The sequence below is a fragment of the Scyliorhinus torazame genome, chromosome 4 (genome assembly GCF_047496885.1).
Source record: "Scyliorhinus torazame isolate Kashiwa2021f chromosome 4, sScyTor2.1, whole genome shotgun sequence".
NCBI lineage: Eukaryota > Metazoa > Chordata > Chondrichthyes > Carcharhiniformes > Scyliorhinidae > Scyliorhinus > Scyliorhinus torazame.
Window position 1 is genome coordinate 267,831,791 of NC_092710.1, and position 17,239 is coordinate 267,849,029.

Sequence of the window (17,239 nt, forward strand, 5' to 3'; positions counted from 1 at the left end):
ACCTCAACAGTTGAGGATGTAGAATAGTGTATAAATAGCACCGGGAACATACTATACGAACATACAAACTAGGAGTAGGCCCCTTGGCCCCTCGAGCATGCTTTGCCATTCAATATGATCATGACAGATATAACAACCCACATTCCTAGGGGCAGCATGGTGGCGCAGTGGTTAGCAGTGCTGCCCACAACGCTGAGGTGTTTATGATACTTTGCTTCCTGAAATCAATGACCAACTCTTTAGTTTCACTGGCATTAAGGGAGAGATTGTTGTCATTACACCAGTCCACTAGATTCTCTATCTCCCTCCTTTGTTGTTCTCTGCCTTACTCTAACCAGATGGCTTTGATGTGTAGTGTTGATCCGAGAACGAGTCTTGTAAAATAACAAACTATTGAACACAATTGGATTCGACACTTATCCCTAAGAACCAACAGTTGATTAAACAAATATTAAACTATACTCATCCAAAGTCTAACTCACTACCTCATCAACTACTCTCTATCTTCAGTACTCCTAGCCAGCTCCTGCTCCTACTCCAAGCTTCTGTCCCAAAAGGCTCAACGTCATCCCTTATATACTTCTAGGATTGCTCCCTCTAGTGGCTGCTTGTATCCATTTCATTAACCCTTCCATTACCTTCATGTATGATAATACCACACTTACATTACCTTCATGTACACACCTCCTGTATTCTGACTCGTTGTTGTTCGAGATCCGACCCACTATGGTCGTGTGGTCAGCAAACTTGTAGATGGGGTTGGAGCCAAAAGGTGAGATCCCCTCTCTCCGCCCATCCCAAGGCATGGCTGGACATGAGCAGCTCGCCTTCTACGCCGAGAGAAAGAGATCGAGACCAAAGACTAGAGACAGAGACAGACCGACAAAAACAGGCTGCAGGAATCAAGCATTCGGAACCAGCAAATCGACAAGGAATCAAGATCTGGGAAGTATTCATATTCTAGTCAAACAGGCAGATTGTTAAGAGTAAGAATTCTTAGAATTAAAGTGTGCTATAATCTTAAAATTGTCTGAAATAAAGTTGCGTTGGTTGAACTGACTTGTGTTCATAGTTATTTGCCTGTAACTTGCAAAACACCTGGGTAAAACTTATTGGACATGCACATTGGTTGAGTGGAATCTGCAGGGTCCTAGTGCACCTGTCACACACCACTGGTGTCATTCAGTGAAGAGTTTCCTCGTTTCCAAAATGAGGGTCTATACATATTTCCTGAATTTTCATCCATATTAATGTCTACTGGTGGACCTTCTCTTCCACCTATTCCATGGCAATACATTTTACAAGGGCAGATTTATCCCAGAGACCAGACAAAATTTATCATGGAGATTTTCAGTGGTTCGATTACAACCTTGGGTGACAGTGTGGAGTCTGCACTTTCTCCCCATGTCTGCTTGGGTTTCCTCCGGGTGCTCTGGTTTCCTTCCACAGTCCAAAGATGTGCAGGTTAGGTGGATTGGCTATGTTTAGGGTGGGTTTGCAGGAATAGGTTGGGGAATTGGGCCTAGGTAGGGTGGTCTTTCCAATGGGCCGAATGGCTGTAGGAATTCTATGGATTATAACGAATATGAAAATTAAACTGCAGCTACAATAAAGTTGCAAATAATGCACTGAAGCGTGTTGGACAAAATCTGTACTAATTAAAGCTTTTTATTATACACTGCTACACAGATATATTTATTTCGGGAAACAAAAATAATTCTCCCTGTACATGGCAATTTACAGGTGTAAATTACAAATATCTTGAACAAAGCAATATTTCTAGAATTCATATTGAAGTATACCTAGGATGAGTGACATTGGTTACTTATTGCTATAAATGAGGATTTTATTTTACTTTTTATTGTGACCTGAAACCCCCAAATCATCTGAGCCAAAATAATTTTAAAAATTATACAACACAATAGCTATCCCATTTTAGAATAAAATCATGCAAAATGCTTTAATGCCAAGCTGCAGAAATTCAAAATTGTATTTAAATATATTAAGCTGAGATAAAAAGCATAAAGCCATATTACAGAACTTGATTTGCTTTTGCAGGTAATTGTTAAGCACTGTGTAAATGCATGGGCGCATTATCTATACGCTTACACTGGCAATTCTACATAGGGCAGTGATCTTTTGTTGTGATTGTTTTACAATCCATCAACAGTGGAGTAAATAATTACCCTTTGTATTGTTCAAACACCATCTCTTCATTCCTGTAACTTATCCTTTTCAAAATCTCCCTTCATCTGCTGCAACAGATCTGGGTTTAACACAACATCCAATGCAACCATTGCCAAGGCCTTTGCTGTTCGCAGTGTAAAATACTGTGCTTCTTTAGATCCTGCAACAATAACATATCACTGAAGTAAGCACAACTAATGCAAGATTGTCTTATTCATTAAATAGCAATTTAAACTAGTTTTTAAACTGGACTACTATATAGACAAATAAAAATTTGTTTTAACTTGACTATTCCAATGAAACTTTGGTTGGTCTCTAGGGATGAGAGTTGGCGATGATAAAAAACGTCCGAAAATATTTTGGTTCAGAAGAATCACGTACACATTATAGCGCAAAATGGCAGTCACCAAAGTTCAAGAAAGTTATAGCATTTATGATCTGTCGTGAAATGCAACAATTTCTAGGCCACTTCAAATGGGTGGAATTAGACTTTAAAATGGGTAGAAAAATTAGTCTTCCATTTGTTTACCTTTTATTGCCATCAAGACCGTGGAACAATACATGTGTATAAAATCATTAAAGAGACCTCAGCATTTCATGTTTAATGCAGTTAGTGGATGCAATGCAGGGTGAAGTGAATACTAACACCAGAACATGATTTTACAAACTTATTCATAATTCCTTTGTGTCAAATCTTTAAAAACACTATTCTAACTGACTTTGGTTTTGCGTTTTAGCAGATCCGAAGTATAAAGGAAGCGACTCAACTCCATCATGCCGCTCAAGAACAATGTGCATCAATGCCTTTAATATTTTTTAAAAGTGCTTTGCAAAAGCATAGATTAAAAACTGACATACGATTCAAGAAACATGATAAGGCTATGAAAACATGGTAAAGTGGGAGTAGAGTTGACCAGGGATGTGGTTTATTTAGACTTTCAGAAGGCTTTCGACAATCATAGATTATCATTGAATTTACAGTGTAGAAGGAGGCCATTTGGCCCATCGGGTCTGCACCGGCTCTTGGAAAGAGCACCCTACCCAAGGTCAACACCTCCACCCTATCCCCATAACCCAGTAACCCCACCCAACACTAAGGGCAATTTTGGACACTATGGGCAATTTAGCATTGCTAGTCCACCTAACCTGCAAATCTTTGGACTGCGGGAGGAAACCGGAGCACCCGGAGGAAACCCACGCACACACGGGGAGGATGTGCAGACTCCGCACAGACAGTGACCCAAGCCGGAATCGAACCTAGGATCCTGGAGCTGTGAAGCAATTGTGCTATCCACAATGCTACCGTGCTGCCCAAGGCATTACAAAGCAGATGAATATGTAAAGTTAAAGCGCATGGGATTGCGGGCAGTGTCTTCAGTTGGATATAAATAATAGGTAATGCATTTTGGAAGGGCTAATGCAGGTAGGGAATATACAGTGAATGGTAGAACCCTCAAGAGTATTGAAAGTCAAAGAGATCTAGGAGTACAGGTCCACAGGTCATTGAAAGGGGCAACACAGGTGGAGAAGGTAGTCAAGAAGGCATACGGCATGCTTGCCTTCATTGGCCGGGGCATTGAGTATAAGAATTGGCAAGTCATGTTGCAGCTGTATAGAACCTTAGTTAGGCCACACTTGGAGTATAGTGTTCAATTCTGGTCGCCACACTACCAGAAGGATGTGGAGGCTTTAGAGAGGGTGCAGAAGAGATTTACCAGAATGTTGCCTGGTATGGAGGGCATAAGCTATGAGGAGCGATTGAATAAACTTGGTTTGTTCTCACTGGAACGAAGGAGGTTGAGGGGAGACCTGATAGAGGTATACAAAATTATGAGGGGCATAGACAGAGTGGATAGTCAGAGGCTTTTCCCCAGGGTAGAGGGGTCAATTACTAGGGGGCATAGGTTTAAGGTGAGAGGGGCAAGGTTTAGAGTAGATGTACGAGGCAAGTTTTTTTACGCAGAGGGTAGTGGGTGCCTGGAACTCACTACCGGAGGAGGTAGTGGAGGCAGGGACGATAGGGACATTTAAGGGGCATCTTGACAAATATATGAATAGGATGGGAATAGAAGGATACGGACCCAGGAAGTGTAGAAGATTGTAGTTTAGTCGGGCAGTATGGTCGGCACGGGCTTGGAGGGCCAAAGGGCCTGTTCCTGTGCTGTACATTTCTTTGTTCTTTGTTTATAAAGCTGGTTAGCAAACAGGAAGCAACAAGTTGGAATAAATGTGTCTTTTTCTGATTGGCAGGCAGTGACCAATGGGGTACCGCAAGGATCTGTGCTAGGACCCCAACTGTTCACATCATATATTAATGATTTGGACAAGGGTCATAAAGAAATTATCCCCAAATTTGCAGGTAATACGAAGTTGGATGGGAGGGTGAGCTGTGAGGAGGATGCAGAGATACTTCAGTGGGATTTGGACAGGCTGAGTGGGCATATGCATGGCAGATACAGTATAATGCTGATAAATGTGAGGTTATCTGCTTCGGTGGCAAAAATAGGAAGGCAGATTATTATTATTTGAATGGGTGTAAATTGAGAGAGGGGGACACATTTAGCGAGATCTTGGAGTCCTCGTGCATCAGCGCACAGAAAGTAAGCGCACAGGTATAGCAGGCAGTAAAGAAGGCAAACGGTATGTTGGCCTTCATATCCAGACAATTTGAGTATAGGAATAGGGATGTTTTACTACAATTGCATAGGGCATTGGTGAGGCCACACCTGGAATATTGTGTGCAGTTTTGGTGTCCTTATCTGAGGAAGGATGTTCTTCCTATGGAGCAGTGTTTTTCAAACACTTTTTCCTGGAAACCAATTTTACCAATTGACTGACCTTCAGGGCCCATGCCACCCTCGCTTACCTTTAATGTATTAGGGCCCTAATGAGTCATTGGGTGCTGACTTTAAAAAATAAACAAATACACAAGATTGTATTTCCCTCCCCTCAAGAAATATTTACAATTTTTATAATCAAAAATTGGACTCTGCATAAACATTTATTGTCCCTGTGAAGAGACTACCCCTCCCCAACCACCAGTAAAATGTTGGAAATCTCCATCCCCCCAATTTCATAGTCAACGGTATTGGGAGCAAATGTTGGTTTTACAGAAACAGTAAGTTGACAAGACAATGCATTTCTTGAACACATGCCCAGCCTGGCACTGACTGACCAACAGGAAAGGACAAGCAGCAACTTTCACTGAAAAACAAGACGTCACATAATAAAACATACCAATTTTAAAAATGATCAAGTATATATAAACACGATGAATGCTCTCCAGGTGCAAGATATTCAGATTCTAGTCCTTTATCACTGAGATGATTGCAACAGTATTGCATGCAGCGGTTAGAATTTTAGAATAGAATTCCTACAGTTCAGCATGAGGGCATTCAGCCCCTTGAGTCTGCACTGACCCTCTGAAAGTGCCCTATCCCCATAGCCCCACCTCACCTGCAGACACTGGGAAATCCACAGTCACTCAAGGCCGGACTTGAACCCGACTCTCTGGCGCTGTGAGGCCAGTGTGCTGCCGTGCTGTCCAATGAGCTGCTCCAATGTCTTGGAAATTTAAGTTTGTGGATCAGAAAAACATCCAACCACACAGATGGCTTACAGAACTGCCATTGAATGAATTGAATCAGTGCTGGTACCATTATTATTTCTGTGCTCTGGTCAGGGCTTTTCAAAGAATGGAGCTGGTGCATGTTTGCATGACTCTGCGTTGGATCTCTTTATGTCTTGGCATTGGAACATCACAATGACCAATGAAGAATATGTGCCCCCTGCAAATGAGACTGGAGGGGAGGTTAGTTCACTGTCCCATCACCTGGATTTATTCCACATGACGGCAAGTCCAGTCCAAGTAGGATGGATTAACTCTGCCCCACTTTGAAAAACCCTACTATGGAGGGAGTGCAGGCTGATTCCTGGGATGGTGGGAACTCAATGGGGCTTTGGCTGTGAGTGTAATGGGTGATTTTAACACAAAAACTAGCAATTTTAATGCGCCCATTGGCAATGGTAAGCAACTCTCCCACCTGCTCCTTTCTGATTCGCAACAGCCGCACCTTCAAATACATTATTGCTGTGCTCTGTACCATTTCTATAATCGGGATGATTGACAACCCAACTTTGCTGAGAATTACCATAAAGCACATCTGCTTCCTTCTGTAGCTCGCATTCCTTGCCTTCAGCTCTCCTGTGCAATCAATTGCCGCATCAGCATTGCTCCTGATCTATTCTCTCATTTCTCTCCTAAACTTCAAATTACATTGTCTGTTCTTTGTCTGCCCTCTGTCATTCTGGTCCTTGCCGTTCGCATTTTTTTGCAATTCTGAATTCTGCAACCCTCTGACACCTGCGGGTCATGAGCCCCACTTTGAAAAAGCCCTGCCATGGAAGGAGTGCAGGCTGATTCCTGAGATGATGGGACTGTCATATGAGGAGAGACTAAGTTGGTTAGGATTATATTCATTGGAGTTTAGAAGAGAGAGAGGGGGGGGGGTCTCGCAGAATCCTGCCCAGGGTGTTGGGTGTTGCCGAATGGATGTTCAAAAAAGGCCAGATGGCATTCCTCAACCATAAACTACGTTGTAAACTGAATAAATTATGCAAATAAGTGCAAAGTGTAAGCTTTTGGTAATATTTTAAGGTTCATCATTGGGCTGAAGTAATGTAGATGGATCTCATTTTTAACCACTTTTTAAATAGTTCAACTTGGGACACTTCACAGGGTGGCAGCTGTTGCCGATTAGAAACTACACTTAATGAATTAAGAACTTTTAAGTTGCCCGAGAGCCTGGTTTTTGAGCAGTTGTATGTTATTTTAAATGTATCGTGGGCAATTAAGTGGGCAGCTTTGTGATATCGCCAGGGGCTGGGGATCGGGGAGGGGAAGAGTTCACTCAGTTCATTGGCTCTCACAGTTAGAATCTGACACTTCTGCCCTTTCACTCTGCTGGTAACGTTCGGGGAATCCTACGAACATGAGGGATGAGAGGCTTACATGTGTTAAGTATATGTCATATCTTACTGAATAAATTCTACTTGATTCAGAAGTACTAGTTGTTCATGCCTTGTTAGGTCAGGCACAACTGAGGACTCGAGTGTTAGAAACTAAGAATTCAGAATTTAGAGATTACAAAAGTATTGCAGTAAATTTCTCATGGAAAAGTTTTTTTAATATACGGTTCATAGAAACAGCCTCATTGAAGTTACATTGTCATGGGTCAGAAGTTTTGTCATTGCAGAGACAAAAGAACCTTCTTTCAGCTCAAACTGAGAACTAATTTGAAACAGATTTATGAAATCTGAGCATACTTTATTGTATCAAATCATTTCAAACTCACAACCTCCAATTTACATTCCAAAGGAGTTTTGAGAAGCATTCATTTAAAATCCGAGATGTGCTTTAATGAAGAACTGATTCGGACAGAAGCAAGAACGGATCATCTGTACCAGAGGACTCCCAAATCCCTTTCGCAGATATTTTCTAACCAAATTCCAGTGAATTTTCAAAAATCTTCAGCAGCAGGACTTAGTTGACACCTACAGAATTATTATTTCTTCTTAGACTGTTCAGTACAGAGGTGAGATGACTGGGACTGTCTGACACAGAAATAGAGGGTACAAACAGACTTCACAGTTAGTTAATTCATCTGACATTAATCAAGTGTTCAATCAACATAGTGGAGTAGAAATTCATCTGGGGTGGTGCCATAAAATAGACGGAATTGAATCAATGTCCCATTATATGCAATGCCTGATATTTAATTCCATTGAATGCAATGGATATAAATGTCAGAGATTGCATATAGCAGGCGAATGATTGGATACCACTAATTTTGCTATGGCAGCACGGTAGTGCAGTGGTTAGCACTGCTACCTCATGGCATTTTAGCCATCTAAAATGGCCACCTGCAAATGACCATGGGAATTGTGGTCAACTTGGACACAATCTCTGTATATTGGGCAAAGAAGCCAGACCTGACCGAAACTTGCACCTATTAAAAGTCAATCACCATTTCCCCCAGGGCAATGGAACTCGAATCAAGAAGCAGCAACAGTAGCAGACTAACCGGTGCCACGTCCCCTTATTTGGAAAGGCCTACTTGCCTGGGACAATGACAGCTAGGACCCAACCAGCCACCGAGGTATCCGCCCCTTAGTTGGCCAGGATCAGAGGGCGATCGAAACCCTTTCGATCCATTGGATCTGGAGTTAGGACCGCCCAAAAGAGCGCGAAAGAGAAGGATAAGAAGCTCTGCGCACTAGGGATCGGCCTCTTTTGGACCGGCCTGTGTGCGACCAATTGCAGCATATCAACTAGCCAAGTTCAAGGACCTGTGATCTCTACCTGAAGGACGAGCCCAGCCGAGACAAACCTGAAGACTTCCAACCGACCCACATGGACACAGATAAAGGCCTTATCTCCCGCACAGTCGGTCACCCCGAAGTTAAGTAAGGGTCATCTTAGTTATTAGGTCTAGTTTAGTGCGTAGCCGCGTGAATCATCGCATATAGAAACAAGTGTGTTTGTTAATAAACTGTCTTTTGAACTAATAGACTGGTTGTGTGGTCATTCGGTCAATATAAGAAACATCTTGTGGTTCACATAGAAATAAAGAAGTCAACAGCATCAAGGACCCGGGTTCGATCCTGGCTGGGTCACTGTCCTTGTGCAGTTTGCACATTCTCCCAGTGTCTGCGTGGTCTCACCCCCACAACCCAAAGATTTGTAGGCTAGGTGGATTGGCCACGCTAAATTGCCCCTCAATTGGAAAAATATATAATTAACTAAGCACTCTGAATTTATTTTTTAAAACACTCATTTTGCTCCCTAGACTATAGATTTAATCCGTTTCTGGGTGGGTTTCCTCCGGGTGCTCCGGTTTCCTCCCACAGTCCAAAGATGTGCAAGTTAGGTGGATTGGCCATGCTAAATTGCCCTTAGCTAAGGTGGGGTTACTGGTTTACGAGGATAGGGAGGTGTGGGCTTAGGTGGGGTGCTCTTTCCAAGAGCCGGTGCAGACTCGATGGGCCGAATGGCCTCCTCCTGCACTGTAAATTCTGTGATCTGTGATTTACACTTTTGGAAAGTTGTCATAAATTCCAAGAGAGACTTCTAAATGAAACCAAAAACCTAGAGGATTTTAAAAAATTGTTATTTGCTACCTGGATGTGGGCAATTCTAACAAGATGGTTTTTATTGGTCATTATTAAATGTCCTGAGAAAATGGTTGTGAGTTTTCTCCTTGAACTACCTAAAGTCATTTGAGGGATAATGATCCCACGATCAGAACTGGATTAGAAGGACTTTGGTGCGTAGATGTTGTACGGTCTACTGCATCTTTGTTTCCAATATCTACCGAGTGACTGGACATCACAACCCATCGCAAATGTAACATGTTTGCAGCTGATGCCAAAATGGGGAGGGCAGTAACATAATTAATTATTTGCATAAGGAATTAGATTAATTGTGGAAAGAGAAAAATGAAAATTTAATGAGATAAGCATGACACTTAAACAAAAGCAATATCCTGTGGATGCTAAAAATCTGACATAAAAGCAGGAAATGCTGGAAACACTCAGCAGGTCTGGCAGCTTCTGCGGAGAGAGAAAAACAGAGTTTGTTGTATTACACTTTGTGGTAATATGTCGTTATTCTTTGCCTTTTGATCCAGAATGGTCTGATGAGTTAATGATAAAGAAACCACCAATCTTTAGAATGAAGCAAAACTAATTTATTGAATAACAATTAATTAAATAAAGTTCGAACACTCTACAGAGCTATAACTACTAATAAAGTAAGATTGAGTCTGTTAAACAGTAATCTATAATCTAGTATTAACTAATGATGTCCTTGTGCTAACTCTCTCTAATCTAAACTACTCCTCGTGCTGTGATCAATACTTCTTTGCTAAACTGCTACTAACTATCCAACATTCCCTGAGGTCTGCTATTTATACTGGGAACTGGTGTTGCCCTCTAATGTTTAAATTACACAGATGTAATAATTAACCCTTCACTGGCGTACCTATATACATATCATTACGTCCCCCTTTTTTAACATTTCTTTTCAACGTACTACAAAGGAAAAAATGTATAATATTACAATACATGATATGTATATAGCTTTGAAACGTAGTGAAAAATCAATAACGAAAAAGTTCAACAGGAACGATTCACAAATGGAGACTGTCCTAGTCTTCACTCGTGGTGTGTTGAAGTACCAGCAAGTCATCAGCAGGTGTTCGACTGGTTGAACTGCTTTTGTTCTCTGACCTGGTCTTTTTTTTGTGCATGTGGTATCGATTTTGTATGTCATTTGCCTTAAAAACTGGTTTGCTTTTTTTTTTTTTGAGCAAATCCGAATTCATGAAATTCGTTGGCATGACATTTGTTTTGTTTGAACAATGTCCGTTTGATGTGTCTACTCCTGGCATTGTTTTGGACTGTGCTGTTCGGTTGTCCTTCAGTTTCAGAGATGTACCTTGTTCCATAGTTTCTCTTTTTGTGCTGAAGAACTGTTCCGTCTAGATAGTTACAGTCATCTTCAAACTTTTTAGTATCAGTATCCTTTGTATTATTTGATGTTGCATTGAGCTTTATGATCTGAGGTTCCTGTGAATTATCTGATGTTTCATTGATCTTGGTGACATCAGTCACTTCTAGTTGATCTGATTTATCTTTGATCTCTTGATGCTCCTCTTCTGGAGTGAACTTCTCCAAGATGTTGTTTTCTTGTAGGTTCTTTAGAATAGATGTGGTTTCAATTGATTAATTTATTGTTTTACATTGATTGTCATGTTCTTTTGTACAGTCGAGCTGAGATCGGTCAGTCGTGCTGTTGTCTTGCACATCTTGTATGCTAATTGTGGTCATTGTGTCGCTATTCGCAAAAGACAGTGGGTAGACATTCATAGTCTTTTTTCAATTGATCAAATAAGCTGGAGAGACCTTCATAGTCTTCTTCTTGCATTGTTCTCCCTCTGGAGTCTTTCATTGCTTCCATTCTGGAGTCTGTCAATGATCTCTCTGTGGAGTCTTTCATTGCTCTCTGTGGAATCGTGCAGTGCTCTCTCTCTGTGGAGTCGTTCGGTGCTCTCTGTGTGGAGTCTTTCTCTTTTTATTCGTCTCACAGGTTACTGTCATCCTATGTATCAATGATCAAGGTATTGGATTTATCTACCATTAGTAGAGTGGTATTTAGCTTTTCAACCGTGTTGCTAATAAAATGATAATATCCGAATATCTCTGCCATGTAAGAATAGCATTCTTCAATGTAGTATTGATCATCTTTAGTTATAGATTGACATTTCCTTCATGTTAAATGCTGAAACATCTTGTTGCATAGTGCTGCAAATGTTTTCTTCAACTGTGTTGAAATTCAGGCATTGTTCTGCCTTGCGAGGTAACAAACTTGTATTTTGTACCTTTAAAACTGATTTTCCCAATTTTCTGGCAGTTACCCTTTAAGTGGGCGTGTCCAAAATGTTCTGATGTAATAATGTTCGTGACGTCATGCGTAATCTTTGATTGCGCATACGCAAATCGATCTTCTTCCGGAGTGCGCTCTTTTTTCAACTGTGCATACGCAGCTTCTCACGCATGCACACTGTTGCTATATTTATTTGGTTATCAATATGGCGGTCAATATGGTCACCTTTCTTAATCCTAATTATGAGTGTACTTTCAGAGTCGCCAGGTATCTCTTGATACCGCCACAAGGTTCAACCTGAATACCGATCAAAGAGCCAGTTAGTTAGTTCAAAGTCAATACTATTTATTTACACACAGTAAGATCTACTCATGCACGGTATTACTACAAACTAAACTACCTCTAACGCTAACACCTATAATTAACTTCGGGTGTCCACTTAGTCAGAGGAACAATGGCCGCTGGTCGGATCTGAGGCTGTTGGGTTCGAAGAGGTAATAGGAGTACAGCTAAGGTCGTCCACCTGGTAGCGAGCGTTGACCTTGATGTTACTTGCTTCTGGTGATGCTGGTGGATGGGTCTCTCCGCTTGAGAGCCGAATCCAAGAGACTGAATCTTTGTCAGGGGTTCCTTCTTATACTTGGAGGGGCCTCGCGCGCTTTTAGGCGGGCCTTATACTTGGTCCCAATTATTGGGCAGCTTCTTGATCATTGTCATCGATCTAAGCCAATAAAGGGGTGGGTGCCCTGATGGCTGGGTGTGTCTTAGGTGGCCGTTGGCCTTGCTTTGTTTGTGTCTTTCGGTTGGGGTACTGGCGCCGGGATGACTGCGACAGTGTCGGCTTCCTGAGTATTAGTCCTTTGTTCCTCGGAGATGGGCCATCAATATGTTAATCGATCCAGAGTTTCGATTCCGTCTGCTGACTGCTTCCCAAATATACATTCAGACTGTGCCTGCTTGTTGCTTAGTATTGTCCACATTTCCCTATATTCTCTGTGAGTGTCCATTTTGTATTCTGAAAGTGGCCATCCCAGATGGCTACAGCAGAACGGTATTTTTCCGGTTTGCGTCTTTTTTGGAAGTGCGCATGTACGTACTGACCCCCATTTGCGCAGAACGGTCAGAATCGGAATTGCCCGTTTTTTTTGGGTGCACTTGCGCACTGTCGTCTTTTTTAGCACGAATAATTTTCTGCTGCGCCACAGCTTCAATGCAGTGAAAATTCTCTTTACTTTGACGATTAAACATTTCGGCATGTCTATTTTTAGATTGCTTCCTTGCATAGCACATTTTAAACAAATCTTGAGAGAGCATTTTTTTGTTGCTTTTGCAATCTTTTGATGAACTCTTCATCACTTTCACAATATTGATCAAATTTTTTAACTACCAGTTCAAAGTTTTCTTTTTCAGCATCATTCTCAAAATGGAATGTGTTATATACTTCTATGGTCTGTTGCCCAGCCGTGAGTAATAATAAGGCAGTTTTTTGCTCATCTCTGGCAATTCCTAGATTGGAGGATGAGAAATAGAGTTGAAACTCTTGTTTAAACACTCGCTAGTTAGCATTATTATATACGTTCATCCGGAGTCATCGTGGAGCTTGAGCTTTCTCCATCAGTCCTGGATTCATCGATGTCTCGCAGTAACAGGTCTTTGGTGCTTCGAAATTCGAATTGCTTCTTAATTTTCTGTACTAGATCCTCACTAAACTAAACTAGTTGGCTACAGTAGACACATCTGGTACCATGTTATATTACGTGGTCCATTAAATTTTTTAAGCTTTCCACTCCCGGAAGCATGTTATATTACACTTTGTGGTAATATGTCATTATTCTTTGCCTTTTGATCCAGAATGGTCTGATGAGTTGATGATCAAGAAACCACCAATCTTTAGATTGAAGCAAAACAAATTCATTGAATAATGATTAATTAAAGTTTGAACACACTACAGAGCTATAACTACTAATAAAGTTAAACAGTAATCTATAATCTAGTATCAACTAATGATGTTCTCGTGCTAACTCTCTCTTATCTAAACTACTCCTCGTGCTGTGATCAATACTTCTCCTTTGCTAAACTGCTACTAACTACCCAACATTCCCCGAGGTCTGATATTTATACTGAGAACTGGTGGTGCCCTCTAGTGTTTGAATTACACGGAGATGTAATAATTTTTAAACCAATTTTTAAAAAATCCAATTAAGGGGCAATTTAGGGTGGCCAATCCACCTAACCTGCACATGCTTGGGTTGTGGGGGTAAAGCCCACGCAGACATGGGGAGAATGTGCAATCTCCACACGGACAGTGACCCAGGGCCGGGAGTTGAATCCTAGTCTTCAGTGCCGCAGTCCCAGTGCTAACCACTGTGCCAGATGCCGCCATTGAGATGTAATAATTAACCCTTCACTGGCATACCTATAAACATATCACTACAGAGTTAACGGGGAAAATTCTGCCAAAAAAGGACTAAAGGCCGGATTCTTCCGCCCGCCGCAAGATCGCCACGGGCGGGATGCGGACCATGTAAAGGTAAAGCGTGGCCGGAGAATCCCGATCCAAGTGTCATTTTGGGCAGGTTTCACGGAGTGTTGAACACGATCCAGGTCTGTATTCACACACACTTTCTTTTGGAGCTTGGGCAGTTTCTCGCTGGAAAATCCCACACTGAATTTTTTTCTGCAGTGGGGAAATAAAGATGCTGGCAAGACTGGCTCCTCCGAGATCAGGGTGCCATTTTTAAAGGGTACCCATATCTCAAAGTTAGGTTGAGGGCCCCTCATATCCCTCCACCCAGGAAAATTGTGATTCCCCCGCAGAAATGGGCAACACACCCAAATCTCGACTTCGGAGGGGCAAAGTGCCCCCCCCCCCCAATCACTGGATGTCCACATGACCCCCATCCCCACCCAGCCCCACATCCATTCATCCTCACCATCCCCACCCTCTCAGGTGAGCATACCCCACTGTGGGTCGCTGAGGGCCCCCCCTTTAAGGCTATCCCCCTTTTATCACCCTCCGACCCTTCATAACCTCTCTTCATCCCCATTTCATAGGCATGGCCCCCCTCAGGCCCCGTCCCTTGGCAGTTACCCCTGGTACCCTGGCAGTGCCAACCTTGCACCCTTTTTAATATGGCGTCCGGATAAGATAGCGGATTATGCGCCATCAGTGATGCTACGCCATGGAAACCAGCACAAAACACCTTGGTGCATAACTAATGAGGTCAAGGCCTGAGATTTGGAGTGTTTTCCCATTGGCTACCACAGTGGGAAACACTCCACGTTCCTGCTCCACCACAGCAATTAGTCCTAGAATGGAAGAATTCTGCCTCAAGTCTTTGAATATCAACCTCTTCTCATTGCATCACCATCATCTTTAAAGTAATTTCTGCCCTTCTGCCTTCAGCCAGGATCCCATCTGAACTGGAGCTTCTCCAGAAGGGAATCCCCAATCAATCAAATGTATATCCATTTCTGTATTTTATTTTACCTTTAAGTTATTCAGAGCTGTAAAACCCCTTTTTCATATCTCCCTACTATGTGCGTGTGTGATCATCACCCACCTCTCCAGGTTTGGATGTGTAAAAAACTAAATTTCTAATTTAATTCTAAGAGTTTGCTGCAAATCATTTTAAACATTGATTGCACAAAGTTTTTTTGTAATAAGCGCCACACCTGTTTTTCAAACAAACACCTCTGCTTACAGGCGGACTGTGAGAATTAAGACATCCAGTTATGCCTTGCTCTCCTGTCCATAACAAAGCCACTTGGTTGAATCACTAACTTCCCAGGGCAACTAGAGGGTAATAATTGTCAGTTTTGAATACGATACTCACACTTCAAAATGATTATGATTTCCTATATTGTAAACTCTTGATCTCAACTACTCTGAAGGAATCATTCCAGGCTATTCTTGCCTATCCTGCAATTATCTAATTACAGAGAAACTTTGGCAAAACTGGAAGCAGGATGCAAAATTGCATGCATATTGAGTTTTTTGACACAAGGTATGAGGAGAACCTAGCAGTTAGTGGATGCTCGAACGATTGACATTACTGATCTTATACACTATACCTTTGTATCCAGGAACTTTTGCAAACAAATCTACAAAACAGTACAGTATTTCAAATTACTTACCAGCTGCTTCAGTGTATTCCTCCGAGTGATTCAAAGCTGATGTTCCAATGTAAAAATAGGGGTGAATTCCAGGAACAATGAAAGAAACATTACCAAAATCTGTGGAGCCTAAAAGCCAAAAGGTAAAGAAATCTATTAACATCTTTTCTAACCAACCTGTCACACTAGGGCATTCTAGAAAGTCATATTCAAATACAATAATGGATTTAAAATTACGCAGAAGCAATACAGTGTTTAGTTAGCAAAAAATTATCTAATTATTTAGATACGATAAAAATTAAAGAATCCGATGCTTATTGCGAGTTACGTAACTTTAATATGGAGGTGAGAGGAAAGATTCAGCTACAAATAGAACACTGCATCCCATCCTTCCACAAAATACCATCACTGCCATACAATGAAAGGGTTCAGCCATTATTAACTTGTTCAACAACAAATAATTAGATGTTTGTCCTATTCAATACCATCTGGAAAGTTGGAATAGGAAGTATTACTGCCCAGGCAGCTGATCTGCAGCAGCAATCTGCACATTGCAATCTAATCTGGTAAATATTACAATTCACAATATCATGCTGATATATTACTCTTTGAAAAACTGTACATTATTAGAGAATATAAAATTTTAGAACCATAGAATCCCTACAGTGCAGATGGAGGCCATTCGGCCCATCAAGTCTGCACCGACCCTCTGAAAGGACATCCTACCTAGGTCCAAGCCACCGTCCGAACACCGCAATCCTACCTTAGCTACACATCCCTGGACACTAAGGGGCAATTTTATCATGGCCAACCCACCTAAGCTGCACATCTTTGATCTGTGGAAGGAAGCAGGAGCACCCGGAGGAAACCCACACAGACATGGAAAGAACGTGCAGACTCCACACAGTCAGCCGAGGCAGGAATTGGACTGGAGTCCTTGGAGCTGTGAGGCAGCAGTGCTAACCACTGTGCCACAATCTCACAACATTTTGTTGAACAAAATGTATTTAAAAAGCCAAGAGTAAACAGGAAAACTTTTAAAATATTAAAATTCAGTTTTATTGGTAACACATCACTGCTATTAAATTGTCAGAGATTTGAGAAGCTGTTCTAGAATAAAACTGATAAAGGCACTACCAAAGTTTCACAGCAGTGTCTGCAACTCAAAAGCTTTTAAACTATAATTTTCAGATCTTGGTGTAGGACTTCCGGAGAAACAAAGAGAAACTACAAAAGGAGATGAGGCAACATTCAAGGAAAAAAAGATTTTATTTCTGACAGCAATTTTGAAAAACAGATTTTTAACATCTTTAGCTGATTGGTAGGAAATAATTTGAGTAATCATTATATAGATAGCATGCCTACAGCAGAGGTGAGCCTCAATATGCTGAGTGTTTCAGAGTAAATTGTGCACAATTTGTAAAAAATAAAATGGTTTCAGAAAGCTCATAGAATTTACAGTGCAGAAGGAGGCCATTCAGCCCATTGAGT

The 17,239-nt window shown here is 41.5% G+C and overlaps 1 protein-coding gene across 1 annotated transcript in view; it reads right to left on the minus strand.

The window, feature by feature from the left end:
* Positions 1-1,652: 1,652 nt before the first annotated feature.
* LOC140410929 (peptidase M20 domain-containing protein 2-like) overlaps positions 1,653-17,239 on the minus strand; it is a 59,536-nt gene continuing 43,949 nt past the window's right edge. Inside the window, exons 6-7 of the mRNA XM_072499773.1 lie at positions 15,770-15,877; positions 1,653-2,347 (exon numbers count right to left, since the gene is read on the minus strand). Of these exons, the coding sequence (XP_072355874.1) occupies positions 2,214-2,347; positions 15,770-15,877 (242 nt within the window). The 3' untranslated portion in view covers positions 1,653-2,213. The remainder of the gene's footprint in view (positions 2,348-15,769; positions 15,878-17,239) is intronic.